This window comes from Chrysoperla carnea, chromosome 4, assembly GCF_905475395.1.
Source record: "Chrysoperla carnea chromosome 4, inChrCarn1.1, whole genome shotgun sequence".
In the NCBI taxonomy this organism is placed as follows: Eukaryota; Metazoa; Arthropoda; class Insecta; order Neuroptera; family Chrysopidae; genus Chrysoperla; species Chrysoperla carnea.
This window is the reverse complement of record NC_058340.1, coordinates 27671647-27699068: the sequence shown is the minus strand read 5'-3', so window position 1 is coordinate 27699068 and position 27422 is coordinate 27671647. Positions and strand designations below refer to the sequence as shown.

The following is a 27422-nucleotide window of genomic DNA, read 5'->3' as shown; positions in this document are numbered from 1 at the left end:
ACAAATATAAACAATAATGCTATCAGAAGAAACAACACATCGTGGATGAATTCAAACCCATGATTTCTTCGATTCGGGCTAGCACTCTAATTCTGAGCTAGCTCTGAGCAACAAGATGATATGCATATTTTTAGGAATAAAAGGTTATATTTATTAATTAGGTACTTTAATTTTGTTACTCTTTTGCGTACAGGGTGTTCTAAGAATGGATACAATTGAGTATCTCGGTAGGATATTAATATATCAAAAAATGACCTGAATAAAAACATGGTTGCCCTGATTAAATCTTAAAAATAATTTTCAATGTCACTTATTATTTTTTGGGGTGAAAAATAAGAATATGTTTCTTCCTAGATTTCAATTGTTTGTTTTTCACATTAGACATTTCAATATTAGTTTATAACATACTCATAATATCCACTCAGTAGATATCACTGAATTTGTTACCGTGAACTTTGACCTGTTACCACTATTGAAACAAAAAATATATACATGGATCAAACATCTTTCTAATTTTCAGAAAACATTTTTCACGTCGACTGAAGACCCAAATATGATATTCATTCCTTGACTGCTTGAATTTATAAATCTATGACCCACTTGACAAATGAATTAGACAAATGAAGGGCAATATGTATAATTTTTGGTATAGGACAAAATAAATAAAATTTATAAATTATGTTTTTTGATTACTTTCTTTATTAACAACAAGTTTAACAATTACAAATTTCATTAAAACTTTCAAGACATTTTACAATTTACCTTCAATTTGAAGGCTTGTTACATTAATCACGGACTGTAACTTTTCTAAACTTGCTTGCAACTCATTAACATGTTCCATGTAATCATATCGCAAATAAAAATCTTTAAAATTTTTCTGCAAATGAGCCATATGATATTGTAAAATATTCGCAGCTAATTGTTCTGCATATTCATCACCCTCACGGAAGGAACCAATTAATTGCGTTGAACAATCATCTAAGCATAAGAATATTTCGTTTATATTATTTTCATAATACGTTTGATACTCTTTATTATTGTCGCGAATTTCAGCAATTGTAATATTTCGTTTGTTCGAATCTTTCATAATAATAGCATTACATTTGTAATAAAAGTGTGGAGTTGAACATTCAACGTGACGAAGGTATGTAGGTTCATAGCCTAACTTTTGATATGAATCCATAATCGCATACCGGAAAGTGTTACAGTAAATGCTATGCATATTAGCCATCCACAATTTCGGTTTATCACGTAAAAATTTCTCAAGATTAAAGTCATATAAAGGATTTTGATTCATATAAAATTCTTGCAAACCATTTGTTACTTTAAAATTCTCATACGATAAGGATTTGATTAAATTTTCACTCAAATCCACGTATTTTAAATTCTTTAACCTGTAAAACGCATGGTTATCAATTTCGATAATACCATTAGATCTTAAAGATAAGTATTCTAAACTTGGAAGATTTTGGAATAAATTATAAAATACTCTTTCAATGTAACATTCATGGATGGATAATTTTTTTAATTTATTAAAATTATCGAATAATTTTGATTCAAATAATAATTCCAGACTATTTTTTTCAAGTGTTAACTCTTCAAGACCACATTCCTGTGTTAATGGACGCTGCGACTCTTGTATTCTCAAATCATTTTCATTTTCACGTATTTCTAAGACTTTTACAAGATTTGGATTGCTTAAGAATAACGAACCAACACTCTTTAAACTTCCATACTGTACAATAAGTTTGTCATATCCTCGTGCAGATGCTCGTACTTCAGTTTCGGTTGTATTTTTACAAACTAAAGCACAGTTGTTTGAACAACCTTCTTCACGTTCACAAGTTCCTGCTAATATATTTCCTGTTTGATACAGTAGAACGCATACCAATAAAACTGTATATTTTAACATGATTATTTTATCTGAAATTGAATATAAAAATTTTAGTTGATTTTGTATAAACCTTAAAGCAAAAAGAGGATAATAAGTAGCTGTCTCCTCTGTCCTATATTTTTAAGATTCAGTAAATTTTTGGTTTTTAGTTTTGCTGATATAAATAGATTAAAGATCAATGTCAAAAATTACAAATTATTAACAATGTAACAATTTTTTATTAAATTTAATTTGGTCAGACTATAAAATATGAAAATGGAAATTATATTAATAATTATTTATTAAATTTTTGTTTCGAAAAAATTATTTAAATTTAGAAAAGTAAGCAAACAAGAAAACAGCAAAGAAAATTTTAATAGAACAAATTAAACTCGATTGTATATAGGGTGTATTCGAACAAATGGTCAAAAATGAAGACGATAATTGGCTACAACGAAGTTTCTAGCTCTTGAGTCTTCGAAGAGAAGTGTTCTGAATACATGATCCTTTAACGTAAATGCTTATTTCGACCTAAAGTTTCAACACCTTGATTATTATATTATTTCAATATTTTCCTAGCCTAAGAGAAATTTTCACTTCACAAAATTTTTTTACTCACAATTTCACTTTTAAGAATAACAATAAAGAATTGAATAACTCACGTTAAACGTAAATTTTTTACCATACCTTTATCAAAATTTTAAATATGCATTCAATTATTCAGTTTTTTATCCGTTCACTATGCAAAGTTCTTGTGTACTGATTTTTTACAGTAATAATTACATAAAATGTTTAAATAAAGCCAAAAAACAATGATAACCTTTGAAAAAAATTCAAGGCTGAAAAATGAATTTTTGATAATTCAAATTTATTTAAATTTTTATCTTTTAAATAGTTAAGAATGAACATAGGTATTCATTAATGGCTCTAAGCGAAATTATTGTAGTAAACTTTTGTATCTTTACATAAAGACTTTCACTAGCGCAAAAAAGTGCAAAAGATAACAAAAATATGTCAAGCAAAAAAAACAGGCTTTGAGATTCGACCAAATATACTTTGCAGTACACTTTTTGTTTGTATTTATTACTGTTTGATTATGAACCAAAATTAAAATATTTTATCATCTCATTCTCGAAAATATTAATTTCTATTGAAAAGAAAATTATGAAAATCAAGGTAATGAGAAAAAAGAAAACGAACCTATAAATTAATTAGGAAATAATTAAAAAATACTTTACCAAACGGAGATATAATCTTCTATATAAAATATTTGTTGCTTACCTGAAACAATTAAAATATAATTTATTAATTTAATTTAATTAATTACAGTAATAAGGTAAATTTATGAATTATATGCATAAAAAATAAAATATTTCTTTTTATAAAGAATTAATTTTCTAACTTTAAGTCCGGGAAATGCACTGATTAAAATCATCGGAGATGACTGGTTGAACATGTAAATACCAATCTCACTTATATATCCTATCGGCTGTTTTACACCAAGACTCGATAAAGCAATTACAAAAGGAAAACTTTTTTGATTGGAAAAATCTCCACGCAGATGTTAGTATTTTTCCTGTGCATTTTTCGAGCCACAATCTCATTTTATAGTTTAGACCTATCATATAATGGAAAAATTAGTATATAGAAGGTAAAATTAAGAAAAATGAGTTTAGCTTATAAAGGATTCTTTGACGCATTCATAAGATGTGAAATTAAACGCTGTTATTAGACGTCAAGTTGGTCTCAAATTTAATAAAAAAAAACTGCATGTTGAGTAGAGCACTGTCCTTTCCAGACTCTACTACAAAATAATTAATATTTAGAAACAATCCGATTATTAAAAATATGCAATCAAGAATTGTGATTACTTTATCTGGGTAGTATATCAGTGTAGATATAGGTCTACCGGATAAAGCAAAATTGATAAATTCCTTATTCCTTCAACAACCAGATGATTATTGGTCACTTTAGCCGATAAGTTGTTATAGTCGAAATATTCATGTTGGTGCTTATGTAGAGATTCAGTTCAGCTGAGATCTTTCATTTTCGTCGTTATAACCGGTTCGGCGTTATAACCGATTTTGACTGTAGTTAAAAATAAAATTTTACTTTTAAAACAAATAAAATTGTATGCCATGCGAAGAAAGTTCTATACCAAATTTTACGTAGAAAGTTATCAGAATAGGTAGTCATAGTTTTTAGTTGTTCAAACATAATAGACTAAGTACTTGAGTGAATATTTTGTATGGTTTGATAAAATCTTACCACATTACTACCATTTACTTAAAGTTGTTGTGGGTGCAGGTAGGAAGATAACATTAAAAGTATGAAAACTTTATAAACGTTATCACAAGTAATATGACCGCGACTATTGTTATATCTATAAATGTGTACCTATACCATCATTTATAGGACATACGTGAGTTTAAGAAATGTGAAGAGATACTGTGATCAAAATTGTTCTCAGTACTTCATTGTAAGAAAGTTTCAATAAAAATTTTAAAACCACAATCTCATATTGAAAGCTATATAAAACGCTTTAAACTTTCATGATTTTACAAAAAACTATCAAGTAGTAAAGTGTATATATTTGGCTAACATCCATATTTTTGTAGTAGGGTAAGATGCAGTACCTTGAATTGTTCTATAATTTCTGGACATACATTGCAATTTCCTAGTATTTGTATTTAAATTATTGTATTTTATCAAAATGCAAGAAGGCTAAAGATTGGCTGTGAATATAGTTTTGTTTTCGAACAAATATTTATAATTGGAACTATTGCAACAGATACCAAAAACCAACATCTAGGTTACCTAGGAAACTGACTACAGGAACTATGCTTTCGACATGCATTAACATATTTCAGGTTACAAATCATGTCGCGAATACGAAGAGAAAGAAGAAAACATAATTTATCTTCTGGGTCGTTGTCCAGAACTGAAAAGTTCGTGTTGAAATATTTGGTACAAATATTTTAACAAATCTGGAAGCTTCAGTGCATAGAGTGTAGTTTTCAACGACATGATATGTTAAGTCACCCCCGACAACCTAGCTATAATGGAAATGTCTTTTTTCCACTAATGGTAACCTTTAACATCCCGTTTACTAACAATTTGAGTATGAGACATCGTTTTGTAAGTCGCGCATTAAAATTAATAGTAAAAAAAATCGTTACACTAACCTAAAAAAGCCTTTTTCAGTATATAGATTTAAAAAAATTATAAAATTAACGTTATTAAAACAGTATCTTGAAACATAACCAGACATTATTAAAAAGTTTTGTCTAGTTAAATGTTTAAGTACTAGAAAATAATATAGTGTCTTTGAATAAAAAGTGTGGCAAAGATATATCCACTTATAAAGTCAGTATGCATTTTATTATTATTATATACTTATACAAATATTAAATATAAAATTTTACACTTTGAAGTAAAAAGAAATTAAGAGAAAATAAGTTAATTTTAAGTTGAATCGTCATCCCCAACTTTGAGAATTGCATTGGAATTAAAGTCAGTAAATAATATGAAAAGGTAATTCAAGAGTTCTTTTTACAGCAGCCATGCATTTATTTTTAATTCACTCAATTAATTTTTCTTTAAGTTGTGAAAATTATATCATGTCAATTATTATACAGTGTGTTCATTTCAAAATTCTCCACCCTTAATAACTTTTGACCTGATGTGATTATTATTTTGTATGAAAACAGACAGATATCGATATTAGATATCGACGGGAAAATTTAAAATTTGTACATAGAAAATTCCATCCTTGTGATACATCATTTGAAAGGGCATACAATTCTCTCTTCAGCCACGCTAGAAAAAATTAAATCGATCGATTGGTTTTTAAGATAAACTACACAACGTTTACGAAAGAATGTTTTTAAAACTATTTGCTTATTTTTTTTATAAAGAACCCCTTTTAACCCTTAAAATTTTTTTCTATCTCTAACGGTTTACAAGAATTACGAACTTACTTTTTACATCTTGAGCATGTTATACAAATCTCAACTTGATATCTATTTCGTCTTTGAGTTATCGCCATGATAGGCGGACGAACAGGCAGGCAGACAACCGTAAATGGACTAATGAGTTGATTTTATTAACACCTATACCAAAATTTTACTCGTATCATCAATATTTGTAAGCGTTACAATCTTGGGACTAAAATTAGTATACTTTAATATACATTTCATATACACAGAATAAAAATATAATTCTTAAGGCACTTTAAAGCACAGGAAATAACCCAAAAAAAAAAAAAAAATTACAAATAATATTTATTTCACGAAAGTTTTAAATCCATTTATAAATTGAAATGTCAGTAAATAAAATCAAAATTAGAAGAAGGCTTTTAAAATTTTATTATTGAAATAATTTTTTTTGACTATTTCGAAAATGAATTTTTAATATAAAAAAAAAAAAAAAAAATTTCTTTAAAAAATATTAAAACAGTTTTCTCAAGAAATAAAAATGTAAATTATATTATTTCGTATTTATTTTTCTTCTTACATTCAAACGAAAAAGAAAAGAAACACTAACTTCAATAATCTTTTGAATAGAAAAAAGCAAGTATTTTGGTATTACAGTAATTGAAAGGGAAACGAAAAAGAAAAAAAATCACTACATGATTGGTTATATTTGTACGAAAAATATCAAGATAAATATTGTGAAATCTAAACAAAATAATCATGTCAATGGGTTTACAATGAAGTGGAAACGATTTTCAGTCAATGTCTTTGGTTGAATGTTTTTCACAACGTAGTAATTCTTTTTAAGATTTTTTTTTCATTCTTTTTGTAATATAAACCCCAAACATATTTTCTTAAATGTGATGATGGTAAACTTGTTTTGCTTGAACCAGTTTTTCTTTTTTTATGTGTTAATGCGAGTTTATTTAGTGATCCCTGATCTTTATATACATAATATTCCACTTCAAATTCCAACTATGTAGTATACCAAGGCGATCGAACACAAAACACTAGGTTGATGTTTATAATGCAGTGGAAAATTCTTCGAACAATGTACATTCCATTTGAATAATAATCTAACAGGGGAATATATAATTTATAATTGATTGTTCCTGGAATTTTCTATTCAATAAACCACTTTCTGTATTTTATTCAACACAGAGTTTCTCGGATCTTGAATTAAGAGCATTTAATTCTTCAATATTAAGACAAAATAGAGCCAGTGGGGGATAATGATATTCGATTCTACGATATTCTGAATAGATATTTGGAGACTTATTCTAATGAATTTTTATACCATGTATATATGAAATATACATAGTATATTCAGTTGAGTCCCAATTTTTATAGCGTACTCAGTACGTAAAAAGTGGGGTCGAGTTCGTAAATGAGCATTATAGGTCAATTGGGTCTTGGGTCCGTAGCAATCATTTTGTAAACCGTTAGAGTTTACAAATAAACAATTTTTGTTAAAAACATATTTTTGTAAACATCACTGTTGACCCACGAAGGCGCTAATTAGGTGCAAATTTTATAGTGTGTATTAATATGGGAATATCAGTTATGTGTGTCTACTTAAAACTGGATATCTTTTTTATTTACGTGACATCAAAAAACAAACGATTGCGTCATCAACACTGTCTATACATGGTATTTCAACAACAAACTCATGTTAATTGTTTGTTTTCACTTGTTTTAAATAAAATTTTCTCTAAAAACAAGGAATAGGAATATCTAGTATCGATAGTTACATGGTGCAATAACCAATATGCTCTTGCTTGAATTATTACAAACTTAAAGAGTATGTTTCTTTAAACAGAATATTGAAGAGACTCCAGGAAATTGAATGTTTTGAAAAGAGGTCATATTTAAAGACAAAACATGATTCAAAATAATATTTTTGGCGTCTGGAGTTCTTAAAACAAACCTACTGAAAGTCTTTATACAAACATTTTAATTTTCATGATGAAAACCACAATTAATTAAAAGCTACATACAATTATTTATTATTCTCTTTCAGAGGTAATGTTTACATACTAATACTCACTCTATATTTCATCTTAAAGGTACTTAGTTACTTCTTCAGATAATAATAAGCACTTAATAGTATTATTATTCTTCCCCCACGAAAAAAAAACTCGAAAAACACATTGTGAAAATATTAATTTAATAACATTGTTTTGCTGTTATAGACAATAAGAAAATTCCAATTAAGAACAAAGAAAGGAGATACATTAAGGGGACATTTAATTAAACATCTTTTGATTTATTATAGGTATTTATTTATTTTTTTTGTTTTTTATTTGTTATCTCAATGTGGATCTCGAACTGTTGTTGTTTAATTCATGAAAAATGTTTTCTTTTTTATTCACACTCACATACAGGAGAGAAAAACCGGAAATTAAAATGTATCTATCCTAGCAAGGATCGTCAAACCTGCTTTAAAATAATATAAATTGTATAGCGTTCATCATCAGTTTAGGTATAAAGGTTGAATTTGATAATGTATCGCATCAAAACACTTTTCAGGTATCAAGGTTCTGTATCAAAAGCTATACATTAATATCATAATCAGTAGCCATGATTGTTATAACCATGTTCCACGACTTTCTACCTCCAAAATTTACCGAGATATACCAATTTTAAAAAGGGTGTATTTTATGCTTTTTCAATCAAATGTAAAAGTATTCATCTTGTAAATCATTAGAGATAGAACAAAAGTTTAATGTAAAATTTATTTCTTATACGTAAATTAACAACTTTTATTAGAAATGTTTTTGCATAAACATCACTGTTTACCCATAAGGGCGAAAATTAGGACAAAACTTTGGTGTCTATTTTCTCCAAAACTATAAAAGATAAAGAGTAGATAATAAATGTAACTTTAACTAAATTGGCTTTATGTCTCGAAAAACGAAAAAATTCTAGAAAATACTTTCAAAAATTTGGAAAACTTAAAAAAATCAATATCTTAGTGTTGCTGAAACTTTTGTGTTTGATTCCGCTTAGCTTCTATGCTTGGGTACTTCATGAAACTACTATCTCCCTCCCCCGTTGTAACTTTTTAAAGTTAATCGATTTAAAAAAAATTAATTGATGATTCATTCATTAATATTGTATGGTTTACGACTTACTTAATTGTTTTCTTACAGAAATTATCCTATCGAGCGTCCAGAAAACAAATAAATTGCCTCTTGTTTTCCGTTACACAGTGTTAAAGAATTCTTTCTTGTACTACCTGAGTATTTTGGATGAAGATTATATTTTTGAAGGAATATTCTTAGGCTTGAGCCCTGTACCCTTTATTCCAACACTAATTAGACACTATCTTCTCGAAAACTTTCTAATAAACATTTTCTTTTAGCTCAAAAAAATATCGTGAACAATTCAAAGATAACGTTGCTCTTCCGAAAATTTGTGAAGCAGTTTTCTTGAAAGGTTTTCAAAAATACTTTTATGACTACCGCATCTCAAATAATATATGCCTTAACAAACACCGAATATAATAACGATACTTCATATCCAACATATCACACACCGAGAAAGAAAAAGAAAATTTAAAAAAAAATAGCTCACTTTTTTCATTTGTTTTATACCTAACTTCACTCTTGTGTTTTTTTTAACACAACAAACAATGACAATATTATAACAAAACACAAACACAAAAGGTATGAAAACAATACATTGTTTTTGAACCTATATATGAATTCTTCATTCCCATATTATGTAGGTGAAATATTCTAGTCAGTAGGTATATGTAATGCCACTTTACTGTACTCGGGTTTTTGTCTCACGATTCCATTATGCACAAGAAGTGTATGTTATTTCAACACACAAACTTTAGAGATTCGCTTTTTTTACTTGAGATTTTGTTTAAAAAAAAAAAATATCATCTTTGAAAAGAACTTTGCTAGAATATTGTTGTTGTTACAAACATTTATCCCACTATTCCTTTTTGTGTACGGAAAAATTATATAACGCAATGTAATTTGTTTATACCATGGTTGAAAATACTTTAGGATATTAATATTTTTGAAAATGTTCCGTAAATAAACTTTTAAACGTATTATAGAAATGTATATTACCAAGAAGTTTATAAAATATTTTAGCATAGGTTTTGCAGTTTTTATACCATGTATATATGTATTATATATCAAGGTTTACTAAGTTTAGTCTCAAGTTTGTAAGGATTAAAAATATTGATGTTACGAACAAAATTTTGGTATAAGTGTTCATAAAATCACCTAGTTAGTTTATTTTCGGTTGTCTGTTCGTCTGTCTATCTGTCTGTCAATACGATAATTCAAAAACGAAAAAATATATCAAGCTGAAATTTTTATAGCGTGATCAAGACGTAAAAAGTTAGGTCCAGTTTGTAAATGAGCAACATAGGTTAACTGGGTCTTGAGTAGGACCCACCTTGTAAACCGTTATAGATATAACAAAAGTTTAAATGTAAATAATGTTTCTAATAAAAAAATAAACAATTTTTGTTTGAAACATTTTTTCGTAAACATCACTGTTTAGCCATGAGGGCGCAAATCAGGGGCTAAATATATAGTTTATATGGGAATATCTGTTCTATATGGCTATTTTTCTGTCTATAAATGGTGTTTCAACAATTAACTCAGTCAATTGTCACTTTTTTAATTTTTAAAAAAGATTTAAGAAGAAATGCAGTTATTGATGTATTATCGGCTATGGTATGTATCGCAAGTTATATCATACCATCACGGTAAGAAATGTATGGCGTTTACTATAATGCTGGTATTGTAGTAAAGAGACAGATATTATTGTCTGTTTGTTGGCATAAGTAATATTACCTAAAGTATTGAACAGGGCTATTCCTCAGAAGTACTGTGATATCGCCGACCCTTATGGGCCTGACGCCCATACCGCATTGGCTCGCCCATATCACTATGGCCATATCACTACGGCGTCACACCGATACTGACCTAGTGCTATCTACAAAACATTTCTTACCATGTATGTGAGATTCAAAAACTTTCTACTCAATGTAAAAAACAAATATATCGAAAGAAAAGTGTCCTTTTTTGCGTAGTAAGAATCTAAGGAGTTATAGTTAATGCGAGTTAATCCCAGAAGTTAGTTAATAAGTGCAAAGTTAACTTAACTCTCAAAATCACCTGAAAATAGCCTTAAATCATAATGAAATATATACCAATATTTGTTAAGAGAACGTAAACAAAAAGTTTCCAAAAAATTATTTGTCTCCCAATGTCTCAATGGTATATGGTGGTTCTCGATATCCCAACATTTGGCTGAAACATATACCCGAACCCTTTTTACCAGAGGGTCGATGGATTTAAACATTTAAGGTACCATTATATTTGTCTCAAAAATCCAAGTGTTCTTAAATAGGTGTTTAAAAAAAGGCAAATTTTGGGAGCGAAAATATAATTCGCTATTTAAAAAAATTTAACAAATCTTATCGAGTAGAGTATCAAAATAAAGGAAATTAAAAGGGGAGTACAAAAATGTATATAAGTTATATGTTTGAAATTAATTAGGAATAATAAATTGATTTAAATTTTTAAAATAGTATAATGAGAGGGTTTTTTAGTGCTGGGACAAAAAGTCTAAAATAAAATAAATAATTAAAAAATGATTTTCATAGTTTTTCTAATATCATCACATTTGCATTGATTATAAAGTCCATCGTTTCACAGTTACATTAATGAACCTACTTATTTATGGAGTTTGGCCTCACTTTGAAGTGTGTGCTTAGTACGCCTGACACTAAGCCTGATTTTATGAGATGCGGTCGACAAAAGACAGATCTTACCTTTAAACCACTTTGAGTAGGATACCAACTAAACCACATCTGTTCTGTTATAAATCACAATAAATTGATTTTAAATAAAATGAACAGTGACAAATAATAATTATTTTCTTTGTAAGCATAGTTTCATGAATAATAAATATATCTTAATGTACTTATGTAACACTGTCATATCAAATTTACGTTTAGAACACCCACACATACAGACCTACATCCATACCCACGCACATATCTATTTATCGTTTGATAAATGATATTTAATTCATATAAAGTGTTTACTGTTCACTGATTTTATGAAACTGTGCGAGGTTTATCACAACTCCACTTAAATACCTATAATTAATGTATGTATTCTACAGGATGGTCCAAGGTATAACGACAGGGCTTCATAAAATGAAAAATAAAACTTATGGACAAGAAAACGTTATTTTCTAGATACAGAGTGTTAAAATTTTTGAGGAACAATGATAATTATGTGAGTATTATCAAAAAATTGACAAATTGACAGGATAAGCTAAGGATCATTCATGATTTATGCTTTACGCACGACTTTTTGCGATAAATTACGAAAACCAGCGCTAGAAATTTGGATGTGTCATCAAATCCTTCGAAAAAAAATCTCTAGCACCACTAGCTTCATTGTAAATACAATAATAGTATATTTTTCAGAACATTATGTGCCAAATTTCTAATATTCTACGCACCCGTTTTGGAAATATTTAAAACTAGAAGTTATTCGACTACTTCGCTGGGCAATTTCAACTTCAAAAACAAAGACTACTGCTTTAAAGCGTTAATTTTCCTAGCCCCACTTATAAACTCTCTTGTTCTCTATTTTATATTAGTGTAGATAATGATATTTCAATCTAAAATTAAAACATTTAGACAAGAGCGCTTTTCCGGCTATAAGTTTATTAAGAAATTGTCACTATTTTAATTCCATCTACATTTCAAGATGGCCTGCTGTTATAACTTGGACCACCCTGTACGAGTGTATACAATCTTCATTAATGCTTTATCATATAGGTATATTTTGATGACATATACAACTCTTATTCGGAGGCAGTAAAATAGCATCTACATCTACCCCTCGTTTTATACTTAAACTCAATACATATCTGTAAGATATGTACATATTTTATGTCTAAAATGTTTAGATATTTACATACTTAACGTTAATGTTCGTAATATATACTTACTTAATGACTTGCTGATTAGAGGAGTATCGTTTCACATCTCATGTGTTCAATTATGTAGATGTAGATTACTTTTAAATGTAACATTACCGGTTTGTGTAAGTAGATTGACTAATTCTATACTAAAATTATACGATCAATAATAATGAAAAATTAATTTTAATTTAACGTATAGAGGAAAGTTCCAACTAAACGTTCTTCTTAATCAACGTTTCACCAACACAACAGTAGGAGGGTGTTTTATGGCCTACATGAGCAAAAAAACATTTATATTGTAGAAATTGTTGTAATTACCATTAATTATTATTTATTTTATAATTTAAATACTAAAAATCCCGCCCATAGAAGGAAATATTGGTTATGCCTTCATCGTATAGATTTTCTTTTCGCCCAATTTGGCAACTCTTTACTTAAGAAAATACTTATAAGCTCTATAGTTGGTTCTTTTGAAGTTCTCTCGAGAAATTGAACCTAGTTATTTTCTGAATGTCGATAAACGGTTGCAAGGAGCGTCTAATTATCTTACAGTAATTTTAAATGTTATCTTAATCTACAAAACCAATTAAAACCCAAAATAGTTTCAAACTTAAAGACAACTGATTTTCTAATATATATATCTACTATTCCCTTTGAGAACATTTGTAAAGAAGAACGTATCGCGGCAGTGGCGTTTATCATCGCTAAATGCGCGTTGGTAAGCCTTGTGCAGAGACTAACCCTCCCCCCCCCCTTTAAAATTTTCAGAATTGTTTTGACTTAGTTCAACTTTATATAAAAAAAAACCCTTTTATCCAAAATTGCCCTAGCACTCGTACTTGAAATGAATTTAAAAACAGCGTTATACAGCTTTTTTCAGCCTATTTTGTAGTGAAAATAGTTACTATTCACTATTTGCTAGTGAGAAGTATATTTTCACTATTTCAAACTTAAGAGCATAAAAACGAAACCACTTTTGAGTAGATGACACATATTCTTACTCATTTCAGTAAGAAAAGAAACCACTTTTGAGTAGATGACACATATCCTTACTCATTTCAGTAAGAAAAGAAATATCCAAAAATACATCCGTCTTGGAATCAACCATTTCGTTGCTGGCTTTTATACAATAATTATGAAAAAAATTTCAAATAAAATATAATTTGAAATTTAATTTAACTCAATTATAGTTTATTCCTTGTAAAAAAGGCGAACAATTTTTGTATGAAATCTTTTCCTTAAACAGAATAGATTTACATAATTTACAATAGACAAACATAATTTCGTCTTTTATACTTTTCTTTCTACAGGATAGGCCTCTTTAATAAAACCTATATTATTCATCTATGTACACAAATTCATGATAAATTGCTTCAAGTCGTTTTTTCACCGCTCTATACTATCATAAGTAAACCCAATGAATATGTTATAAATATATCAATTTTCATTCATATAATATTAGAGACGGTAAAATTATGGTAGCATTCACTAACATTTACTTTACTTTGCTTGGCATATTGATGATATATTGATGTTTCATTTATATAACTATTCTGTTGTGTCCTTATAATATTATACTTAAAATGTCTCGTTTTCAAATACACAATTTATTTTTAAAGTTAAAAAATATTTTATTTACAATATGTTATTGCTTTAAGATACTTTAAAAATTATTTATCAGATTTAAGACTTTTGCCCTTTTAACAGAATGTAATCCTTGGTGGAAAAATGTATTTAAACTTTTATTTTTGTCTAAATGTTTTACTCTGCGACGAGAAATTTCAACAATGGGACTTATTTTTAGTATGAATATACTCATGGCAGGTGCACAATTGGTTATGACACCGTTGGTTCCAATACCTACGCTTCTAAATAATCGCATTTTACTGTAATTGTTTGTGAATTCTGTGCAATTTTCTATTAGGAAGTATCATTCTTCTTATAATTCTAAAATTTGAAAATGATGTTTTCATAGCAACAACATTTTCTCTTTTTCATTTTTAACCCCCGGACCAAAAAAAGGGGTGTTATACGGTTGACCGCTGTCTGCCTGTATGTGTGTGTGTTTGTCCCTTTTAACTGAATGTAATCCTTGGATAAATGTATTTAAACTTTTTTTCTGTTTTCTTTCCGCTGTCTGTCTGTGTATGTGTTTTTCTGTCTTCTGTCTGTCTGTGGTATCGTAGCGCCTAAGCGGATGCACCGATTTGGATTTGGATATGTTTCGTTTTATTGGATTCATAATTTAAGGTTTAAGAAACTGTTATTTCAAAATATAAAGAACCATGGATAATGAAACTAGAAAAAATTTTACAGTCGTATCAAATTTGTTGTGTAAGACACAAAGATAAAACAAACCCCATTTAATAAATATACATATATCAAATAAATATGATAGTAAAAACTTTTTTTATGCACGTTAGCAATATTTTTATAAATGGCAATAAGATTTTTATTAAAATTTGGAAGTATTTGTACAGAGAAAATTATGTTATCAATCATCGTCAAATAAGTTTTTTGTTACAAAAAATATTACAATAACAAAATGGCTTGGATAGGGGCAGTGAAAAGGATCTACTAATAAATCATTATTTTGTAACAATTTTTCTTTTGAACAAAACCGTCTTTATTCTGAAGAATTTTTCTAAAATGTGTTATCCAAATGTTTTGAATATTTATTATAAAGCTTTGTTTTCATTCCAAAAGAAATTTCTTTTATTTTAATGATTAAGAGTGCTCGTAGTATTTTGTAAATATAGTTGGACTAGAGGCAGAAAATTTAGAACTTCTCCAATAATAATAAGTTATTAAAAAAAGTTTTAAAAAAACAATCAGAGTGATATTGAAAGTTAGGCGTCTTTTCCAGCTTACTTAAATACTTCCGCTTTTTAAGTGATGAGATATCAATTTTTTTTTAAATATGATTCTTATAAAGCTAATAATTTAATAAATTACTTTTAAACCTAAAAGCATAAGCTTTATTGCATTTATGTTTGATATAAATATATTGTGATAGAGAAAACAAGATTCATTTTAAAATGTATATAAAACAATAAACAGGTAAGTACAAAGTAGAATTTTATAAATTTTAAAAAAATACAAATAGTGATTTATATAAATATGTCAAAGAACACAAATTAAAAGCAACTTTATTTTTATACGAAACTTTTTATAGAATAAATAACATTCAAGAAAATAAGTCAGCAATTCTAAAAAAATAAAATTCATAGAATAAGAAATATTGTTAAGAATTATTTCTGCCCAACAAATTGTAAATTATTGATATAGAATGTTTAAAATAAAAATATAGGTACACATGATTTTTGCAAAATTCAATGGAAACGACACATAGAAGGTAAAATAGTTTGCAAAAAAAAGCTAAACTTTTTCCCTCAAAACTGTTTTCTATAACTTTACTATTTTTCGGGTTATTTAACGGTTAAGACATTTTTATTTTGTATTTTTCGAACTTTTTGAGCATGTTTCCAGTACCAACAAATTGGACAGCGGCAAGGGTTAATTTTAGCTCCCCGGGGTAAATTTATTAGTTTTTGTACTGGATAAAACATAAAAAGCAAGGTTCGAACAACTTTGTCTTCATTATAACTCCGTCAATTTTCAAAGTTTTTCATTTTCAAGGTTTTTCCTACTTTAAAAAGTGTTTGGTATATTTTTTTCAAAAAACGTCAAATGTTTTAATTGTTTGACGTTATATACTCCACATTTCAATCTTCAATAACTGGGATAGAATTGACTTTTCGAAAACTGTTCTCACTTCCCGAGCAAGATCGCATTAATTTTTTAACTTCTTTGTATCAGCTATTAACAATGCATTAGAACAGTTTTGATAAAGATTCATTGTCTGACCCTGGATTCCGAGGTATAAATATTACTGCTCTCCACTAAAAAAATTAATTTTATAAAATCACGTTTTTGAAGTGAACAATCTGTACTAACATTTATGAAATAATCATAACTGAAAACAAGCAATAATAGCAAAACAAAATGGAGCACAGATATAATAATACCGATATAAAAGCACTATTATTTCTATTACAAAATATATAGTAAATATACTTTTCTACGGTTGTTACCTATTTAAAAAGTATTATGGATTGTAAAAACAAAATAAACAAAACAATATCATACAATAATGTTGTTGTATAGTAAGGTACTAAAATGAAACATACTTTTATCATAAAATAACAAATCATAAATATCATAAATTCTTACATTTCTTCGAATGAGTGAAGTTCGAATGGGGTTGAGAATTTTGTTGAAGTATACAAAGTATTTAGGTTAAATTGAACTAATTTTGTATGAAGCAAAGATTTTGTTGTTGAATGTATTGAAGTACTATAAAATTATACTCGTAGCACCTACTCGAATAAATCTGAAGTGTATACGCCAAAGGACATCATCAATAAAAGGACTTAAATCTCAGAGTTAGTGGGTGCTTTAATCACTTCTCTTTAAAATACAAATAATTCTAAATTTTAGTAACATAAAATGGCAAGAAAAATACTTTCGGTATCGATTTTTCAGTACTCGAATTAAATACTAAATTATTAGAAATTTTTATAGTGAAATAGAAAAAACGTACCTACTGAGAAAAATTATTAAGTTAAAAATGATTAAAAAACATATAGAAATTAAGACCATTTAGCGATTGGGTAAGTAGATTTCGTAATATTTGAAATGAGTCAACGTGTCTGTGTATCTATGTTTCTATTTGCGGCATCGTATCTCCCTCCTAAGCGAATGACCCGATTTTGATTTTTTGTTTTTGTAAAGGTCATTTGATCGAGTGTTCCTAACTATGTTTCAAGCTCGAGTTTAAGGCTCCGTACCCAATAACAACTACGAAAGAGGCGATGACCATCAAACGGCTGCGCAAATTTTGTTAAAACATAGCTAAGAACCGATCAAATTATCTTCCAAGAAACAAAAATCAAAATTGAATCATTCGTTTAGGAGCTACGATGTCATAAACGAATCGGTCCGACCTGATTTTGGGTCGAGAATTTCTTAAAATTTATAATAATCAGATAAATCCCGCCAACTGGCGATACAAATTTGTACTATCAAACAGGAAGTGAATCGCTTTTTCAGTAGTTCCAAGTTCGACCACCTGATTACTTACCATGTATCAATACTGTCTCGAATAGCCTTCAATCTTTCAGTTTTTAATACACTCTACGCTTCTAGCGATAAACTTTGTACTACCATGTAAAATTTATTGGGTCTAATAATGATTTCATCCATTACAGTTTGATTATCCGATAACTAGATATAACTAGATATGTAAATATTAACTGAATCGCATAATACAAATATGTTATATTCTACAAATAATTAATCATTGTTGATGCTTATTTACATATGCATACAGCTCCAAACCCAGCATCAAACTCAATGACATATAAAACCAAGTACTTTGGTACGGGTGGAAGGTTTCTGTATATAGTTCAAATATATATATAGCACTTGTATGTCATAACAAAAACAATTTCAAGTACATGATCATTCTTAACAATACAGGGTCTGTAGCTTTGTTCGAATAATTATAAAAGGCGTAATTTACGCCAGCATTCGTGAACCGGGTTATTTAAGTTTTTAGTAGGTGTTGAATTAGGGTTTAAAATATATTTGTTGAGTCCACAAGAGTGAAACGCATTTGGCATATTTTGTAAATATGCTATAAAGAATAGTAATCTAATTAATCTTCGGAGGCCCAATGTTAAATACCAAATGGATATCAGAATACCAAAAATACATTGTTATAGAAGAAAACAAGCCAAGAATTGACGTCTGGTAGGTCTGATTTGGATGCGTAGGTGCCGAGAAAATTTGAAAAAATGAGCAAATGCTCGATTTCGGCATTGCTATTAAAGATGTGTGGGAGACAACTTAAGAAAAATTATGTTTCAGTTTTAATTTTTTTTAATTCTTCATAAAAGAGCAAATTTGGCTGATTCAAAAGTATTAAATAATAAAAAATTATAAAAGCGTGTGAAAAATGTATACAGCAAATGGGCTTATCTATTACCAATTATTACTTGAAAGCTTTTTAAGCTTCTATAAATTTATTACTTTTCATCTATTTTTGCCGTCTTAATGCATAATTATTTATAGAATTATTATAATTTGTATGCCACCATAACTATTTATATCTTGAACGCATACAATAAATAAATAAGAGTCATATTCTCATGAATAAATAAATCTTTATGTAATAATTTACAACACCATTTCTATTATATTCGACAAGTGAATAATATTATGAAATGGCAGCAACAAAACTTACACATACAAGTCTGCTTCACAGTTGTTGGTATCATATCGATTTTGCGGTATGTTATGGTGGTTTATTCCCTACTGTTGTAAATATTATTTTCAATACTTCAAGAAACTAGAAAGCTTTAGGCAGAGTGGTTCACTAAAAATAAAAAAACGCAGAAACTAATGTTTTTGTTTTTCCAAAACTTTGACGCTTTTTATATTGATTTCAGAACAAAATCATTGTCATAGTCACGAAATCAAGAATCAGCTTTTTAAGGTGATTGTAAAGCTACAGTATTGTAAAAAAGTTTTGGTTTATTGCACGGTACATACAAATAAACCATTAACATGCTTTGTAGTCAAGTAATATGTTATTTTTAGCTTTACAATACCACGCAATTACAAAAATATAAAATATATTGTGTGCAAGTGATGCTTATAAATTTGATAATATAAATATCGCTCTCCAATCATCGATACTATAACTATAGTTGTCTCTGTTCATCAATGATGGAACTTCGATGAACTCGTAATTGAATTAAAATTTTGTTTTTATATCATCGGCAATGTTATATTTTAATGGTGTTATTATAAACTACAAGATTGTCTTAATATTTAAGATAGTTTTTTATCACACTCTCTAGATTTTTTGACATAGAACTATCCAATTGAAAATAATAACCTATATGATTCATTATTTTTTCAGCCATCTTTGAACGATAAAATAATAATAAAAAGCCAGGTGTCTATACATGGTATTTCAACAATTAACTCAGTCAATTGTTTGTTATCCCTTGTCTTATGTTTAATTCTCGACATCCTCCACAAGTAAGTCATATTTGGTTTAGTTTGACGTATTCTTTGGTTTCTTATCAGTCGACTGTTTTGTATGTTTTTCTTTGGATGAATTGGTCTAAAAATAATTAAAATTAGCTTCAAGAGGCAAACCGTCAGGTCTGCTAGCTTCACTCCGTACTCTTATCGCCCGCGTACTCTTAGAATAGCTTACCCTACGTTACGTGTAGACCACTTTGTAGGTTTATCATATAGCTTTGCCACCACTACCAGTTTAGGTTTTTATTCAAAAGATATGTGTTCTGTTGTGTTTGTAATATATTGCAGCATGTTGATAACGACGAAGAATGAATATTTGGTTCACGGTTCTTGGGCACATGTTATAAAAGTATTGTTATATTTGCTGCATGACTTTTTCTTATGCATACTTCATAGAATACAAAATGTCAATCACTAACCAAAAGAAAAGAACATGTCGATACAACAGACATTTTTCCCAAAATTTAGAACTTTTCTATTTTTACCTAAATTTTGTTATGTTATCGACCAATTTTTAACTTTAAAGAAGAATGAAGGAATTTGATAGTATTTATTTTTTAATTTCTAGTAAGAAGGATTGTTCGAGTTCTTATTTTAGAAATATTATTTGATTCTAGATGTATCTTTTGTATTGAATCTTTCAGAAACCCATGTTGAAAACGCACATTTTACATTAAATAATATTTGCGATATTGTAATTGAATAACTGTCGTTTGCTCTAGAAAAAATGTAATCAAACTCTCTTATTACTTTGTGTGTATCATAAGCCCTAACACCAAAAATAGTTTCGCATCCCTTGCTAAATTTACTGATTGAAATTTACTTCATACAACGGTAGAAGATACCGGTAGTACAAACCTTCATCGTGGAAATAGATTTTCTTTCGCGTTATTAAGCACGAGAGTCTTCAGGTTAGAAACACAAGAATATTGGATTGAAAAGTTTATAATAGTTGATACACTTTTTCTGCTCATTTTCTTTTAGAGTTTACTCTTTATATAAAAAAAAATTATATAATCTACTAAACCATTTTAATAATCTGTACAGATTTGTTTTTCTAAAAACATATTCATTCACTCTCCCTTCTTTACTCAAGCTCTCATATTATCATATGTGTCATCATTCTTTCATTTATTTTTGACATGTACATTTATTTTGATAAAAGAATATATTATTTATAATATGTGTGTAGATGCGCATATATGTATGCTAAAAAATAACGAAGAATATCTTCTTTTACGTCTATATACAAATGTAACGAAAAATTTATTAAATGTGGAGATTTTATTGGCCTTTTGAAGTCCTTATTTTCTTAAGCAGCAATAGTAAATTTCTTAAATGTGAAAATTACCAAAAATACTTTGCTCTTAACAAGATCCAAGCCCAAACAATAATCGAATTAGAATTAAAGTATTCAAAATAATGGCTGAATATTAAAATATTACAGAATTTTGTTTTCTGCACTCCTGGAAAAAAATTAATGATTTTAAGGGGTTTACAAAACTTTAATCACAAGTTCAGCTCTGATGGAATCTACATATTTTTGCTTACCTTGAAATCAAAATTCAAGTAAAAATCTATCGATCTTTAACAATTTTTCGAGGATGAACATGAATTTTTAAGACAAACAATTTTTTAAGGATGTACGAGATCCCGGTCAATTTTGAATAAAAGGCGTGATTTTTCTTTTTCATATGTGGTTGGACTAAATCTAAATCAATTCTGAAAATTTTAGAGGGGGAATGTCCGTTTATTTAAATAAATAAATGACTTCAAAAATAGGTATATTTAACATTGTTCAAATGGAAAAACTGTAGATGATATGTTTCCGTAGATTTCTCTAAAACTAGGCGATGGTAATTAAAAAAAAAAAAAAAAAACCTTAAATGAAAGTTAAAACCTTAATAAACTAATTGAGGATGTATGAGCACGGTTGTGGGGACAAAAATGGAAAAAAATGTATATATTTTAAATTTTGATGATAATATGTTATAACTTGACAATATAAGACGAAAAGTAAGAGTAAAACTTTCCGATATCTGAAGTAATTTTCGAAATATCGAAAATTTTGTTTAATAATATTGCTATCGATATTTCAAAAAAAAAGGCAAATACAAAACAATTTTATTCTTATTTTTCGTCCACATTCATGAAGTTATAACAAAACTGATCATCGAAGTTTTGAAAATAATGTACAAATAATTTCAACCACCAAGTCTAAACTTGGATTGGCGCTCGTAATACCTTAAGAAAAATATACTTTAATTTTCTATTAAAAATCACGCAAAGTATTGTCATTTTATGCTGTAAGTGACATTTTTCTCAACATTTTTCTTAAAATAACTTCTAAGCCCGTTTGAGTTTAGAATCACTTCTAAATCTCGATATATCCAATTTGTTGTTTATTTCTATACAGAAATCATGCGAGTATTTCAAACCAAATTTTCTAGGTTATGAGTATATAGTTTATACAATTTTTTTTTCGTATATCACGACATGCACACACATCACATATTTTTACTCGAGAAAATTCATCTTCATGTGTGGTGTATAAAGATGTTTTACTCTTTATTTCAATTTTCATTGAAATTGAATTATATTTACTTTAATGTTATGAAGGTGGTTCCTTCTTCTGTTTTATGTTATGTAAAACGTATCCCGTAAATCATAGAATGTGACAACTTTTTGTAACCTTATTTCTGTTCACACCCATGATAATAATTTGGTTGTTATTATTTGTTTGATGAAGGTGTCCCGTTTAAAAAAATGTTGTCTTCTATTTAAACTTGAATTGTATCTCTTAAAGGGAGTAAATTTTCTATTCAATGTGGTCAATTATTAATCATTTTTGGTTATATTATAAACTCGAATTTTCAGCTGTGTAAATATTATATCTTAAAGTAAACAACAAAATAATTATTTCTACTATTAAGTATTTTGTCAAGGATTTTAGTCGAAATGTAGTTTAAAATACAGATAATAAATTAAAGATCAATACCAAGACTTTTTTAACAAATTCGTTGGTTCTTAAAAAGTTCAGCATATCTTCCAAAACATTACAGGAATTTTTTGGTATTAAAAGATTCATACTAAGACTTGACAAACTAGCTCCGCCTCGCAGTGTAAGCAGCGATAAACAAGTTTTGATAGTTTTATATTTACTGTGTAAATCAATCAAGCCTTGAGAACGAACTTTCATAAAACCCATTCAAAAACACGGTTTTTGTATGCTACACCATAGGAACCATGCATTTTTCCAGGATAAAAATTAGCGGTTGTCATGTTCTAACCCCTAAAACTAGCACTGCCTATACACAAAATTATGTCGATCCTTTTGTCTATAAAAAAATTAAAACAAATCTATTCCACAGAAACCACACACCATCAGATATGAGATTATACAAAAATAATAACAATAATAATATCCTATTTATTTACAATTAAGCTTACAGCTGGTTGGTTAATAAATTTTAGATTTATAAAAATAACATTTATAAAAAACCAACAAATATGAAAAAAAATAAAATAAATAAAAAATAGATAACAAACCAACTAAATAATAAATAGATAATAATAAACAATAATGTGGATTAATAATAAGCGATTAATAATAAATGAGTGTTTAACGATCTATAAAGAGACTTAATCGACAATTCACAATAATATTGAGAGCCAAAATACGGCATAACAACATACGTTCGTTCCCATATATATGTGTAGTAAAAATTTTAAATGTTAAATAGAATAAATTTTAACGAAAAGTTTGTTTGAATAAATTTCAATCATTCAAAATGAAGCTTTTAGTTTTCGGTGCTTCACGTATACATAATAATATTGTATATGGTTGACCTTTTCTATATTGAAAGGCTAATTAGCTATTCTATTAAAGTTTGCTCGCGGTTGTGTTGCTTTATAAATTTACTTAAATATTGCTTATAATGGATTGCCTCATTTGAGGTTTGATTATAGTAGTTGTACACACATATACTACGGTCAGTCAAGCGAACAATACCAGCACTATACAAGCTTTATAACAATTTTCAGCTTCAATAAATTCATTTAAATACCATAGAAATCATCTTATCTATTTAATGTTCATAAATAAGGGCTGACTGACTAGCCCTGTTCTAACACCTAACTGACTGACAATCATAACTGTTATTTATATGCAATATACAATCTGTATAACAGCTTTAGTAAATTCATTTTAGTACCACGTAAAACTGAACCGTTTCAACAGCATATATCTGACTCCTGTTCTCAAATATTTGTTATAGCATATTTTTGGTAAACAGTTGATGATCTTTTTGAGATCATAAATAATATATTTGTACAAAATTGTAATATATATTAATAAAAATAAATATTTATTCATTTTGAGAAGTCAGAAGTCAGCCAGATCAGGATGTTTGTCAGTGCTTACGTCGATATGTGGTTTCTACCTGTTTCTGTGCGTATAAAATATTGCTGTGTATTAAGCTATCAGTTACCCATCATTTTGAACAAATTTTTCGAAAATAAAATAGTAGTTTGGCCATTTAATATAGTATTCTGAAACGTTTTATAAGATATAGAAGTGAATTAAACAAATACTTGCTCGATATCAAACATTTCTACGAGTATAATATTATTGCACAAAACAACGATATCGGTTCGAATTTCTAATATAATCATACGAACAAAGATAATGTGTTTCACAAACAACAAGAATATCGATACGAATATATTGACTTTGTCATTCTTAATAAGAGAAGTAAACTACAACGATTTTAACATAGTCAAGCAGAAAACAGAACTGTACGGGATCGAATAAAGTATACATGCACATTTAAACGTTTTGAATTCAATACCGAAGCATTTCTACATTAATTCTATATGCCAACAAATATTATTCATATTATGTTATGCAGTGTTGATAACTGTAGAATATAATAATAATATGTGTACATTCAACATGACAAAATAATCTCCAATATTAATATTTATGAGTAGGTATGTAGGTATGTATGAGTAGGTATATAGGGTGTTCTGTTATTGATAGCAGAAAATTATACCAATAAAATAAGCTTATCAAGATAAATGGAAAAGCTCTTTGCCAAATTTCGATCTGAGGTCTGATTCGGGAGATGTAACTATGGGAAAAATAGAATGATTTATGAATTCAAAGACTTATCAAATTCATTAAATCAGTAGGTGTCACTTTAGAATTTAGAGAGGACTATCATAAAACAATAATTGATAGTAAATTGATTTATTTGGGTAGCGAATAATTAATACAGACGCACTTAGATGTGGGAGGTATCAAATTATACATACGGGGGAATTAAATTGTGTAATACTTACATAACACATAATGTCTTAGGATAACACAACGTTGTTGTGTTTTGCTATCAATAACAGAACATCCTGTATATTTATACCAATGTAAAATATTTTCCAATAGTATTTAGAATATTGTGGTAATTCCACAAACCTTTGTGTACCTATAATGATGACTATTACCTATGGTTCAAAATAATGTTTTAGAAAGCTTTCAAATGTAAAAGTGAATGAAGTTTAAGTTTAGACGCAAACTTAAAGGCTAGAAGCAAGTATAGAATAAGTGTATTTTCATCGTCAATTTTATTGTAAAAAAAATACAGCCTATACTTTGTCTATAATACATCAACCTTTAAAAATATCAACCTTTCAAAAATGGAAAAAATGGTACAAGTATCAATATTTAAATAATCGCAAGCTAAATGAATAGATAAGTCATCCCTTGTACAGTCGATGCTTCGATGACCCAACATTTTGGCAGTAATGCAAAGTTCATAGAATTGCAGAGCTCGATATCTTCAATTTAAGTCGATAAGAGTAGTAAGGACTTGTAAAACTCGAAAATTGTTTTGAAGAAAAAAATATCACATAATCGACAAATCTCAATCCTTTAAAACAAAAAGAGACAACCAGCTGATGTCAGTTGACAGCCAGTTATGATTCTTGAATATACCCTTTCACTTTTATATCAATTCATATCACAAATTATTTACATCTAGCTAGTTGGAAAATGCTCAAACCCTGTCTCAATAGAGCAACAAGAATAGAAAGTTCTTTAGAGAAATTTTTGGCTAGGTCGGTTTAATTTTTTTAGAATGCATGTATCTGCTAGAACAATCAAAACCTATTCGTTAATCATCTGCTTTATCTTGAACCCTGTTGATCGCCTTCTTGATCCAAATTCACTAATGACTACAAACAAGCAAAACATAAACTTACTAATTTATGAAATTAATTAAAATTTTTGGTCGGATATAAATTTTATTTTTAATATTTATCTCTTTAAAACATTTTTCGTTGCATCTCATATTTTTGTGACATTTTCCTAACTGCATGAGAAGTTGTAAGCATGAGATGAAAAAGTACTGTCCTAGATTATTTCATTATATACTAAAAAGAATGCTTTTTTGTTTCATTCGTGTAAAACACATTCCTGTACACACAATGTATATGAGACAAGAATTTTCACAACCTCATGTTTTCCATGAATATGATGATGTTAAAAGGAAACACAAGGCCATATACATGTATGTGTATATAATAGAAAAACGTATGTTTGAAATAGTACAATACACAACTCCACATCATACATAGAAGTATGTCGGCGTAGTCCACCCACCAACATATACAAACGGATGGGTTCACTATATTATTATCATTATTCAATTGTTTAGTGTGTCTTCTATTATTTCTATTTCTATATTATGTATGTTACCATTACAAATACTAAATGTAATATGATGTATAAAGTGGTTCATGTTTCTTGTCCAGGGGTGAAAAATCGAGAAAAACGCAAAAAAATTTTGTTTTGGAATCTGATGAAACTCGGTGGATGGGGTAATTTTGCTCAAAAAAGTATAAAAATTAATTTAATGATTGGATGCAGAGTTTCTGAGATATTGCAATATTTGAATCGATTTTAGTCCATATCTCAAAAACTTTTCGACAAGTCATCAAATGCACCCGATTTCTGTACTTTTTGGGTCAAAATTACCTTATATACTGAGTTTTATCCAAATTATAAATTTTTTTTCTCGATATTTTGCAATTTTTTAAGGGTACCCCTTTGAAAAAATGGAGAAAAACGCAACAAAAAAATTGTTTTGGAATTTGATGAAACTCAGTGGATGAGGTAATTTGGATACAAAAAGTATAAAAATCAAGTTAATTTAATGGTAAAAGCTAAATCGATCGTTGGAATAATGAAAATTTCAGTCGTGTTATTTCAAAAATTGTTTGTGTAGCCACTATTCTCGGCAATACTCCAAAAGTTAAACAAAATATGTTAACAATATATCAACAACAAAATCACGGTATCGAGAAAATAATGCGCTCGAAAATATTTAGAAAAAACACTAAACACTGTCAATCATAGACAAAAAAAACCATGTCATCAACTTAATTTCACATTCAAAAAGCATTTTCTTGTATTTATCCAATTTGAT

The 27422-nt window shown here is 28.2% G+C and overlaps 2 protein-coding genes across 2 annotated transcripts in view; both read right to left on the bottom strand.

Annotated features, from left to right (window-relative positions):
* The window catches only part of LOC123298643 (neurobeachin), an 865329-nt gene that overhangs the window by 470466 nt on the left and 367441 nt on the right, over window positions 1–27422 (bottom strand). The window lies entirely within an intron of this gene.
* LOC123297262 lies at window positions 677–2643 on the bottom strand. Its single transcript, XM_044878857.1, has 2 exons — window positions 2561–2643; window positions 677–1923 (listed from the first exon to the last, which is right to left on the bottom strand). The coding sequence occupies exon 2, from the start codon at window positions 1910–1912 to the stop codon at window positions 752–754; it is 1161 nt and encodes a 386-aa protein (XP_044734792.1). The 5' UTR covers window positions 1913–1923; window positions 2561–2643; the 3' UTR covers window positions 677–751.

Excerpts from the sequence above, each read along its gene's own strand:
- LOC123297262 (XM_044878857.1), bottom strand. The coding sequence starts at position 1,912 with ATGTTAAAATATACAGTTTTATTGGTATGCGTTCTACTGTATCAAACA.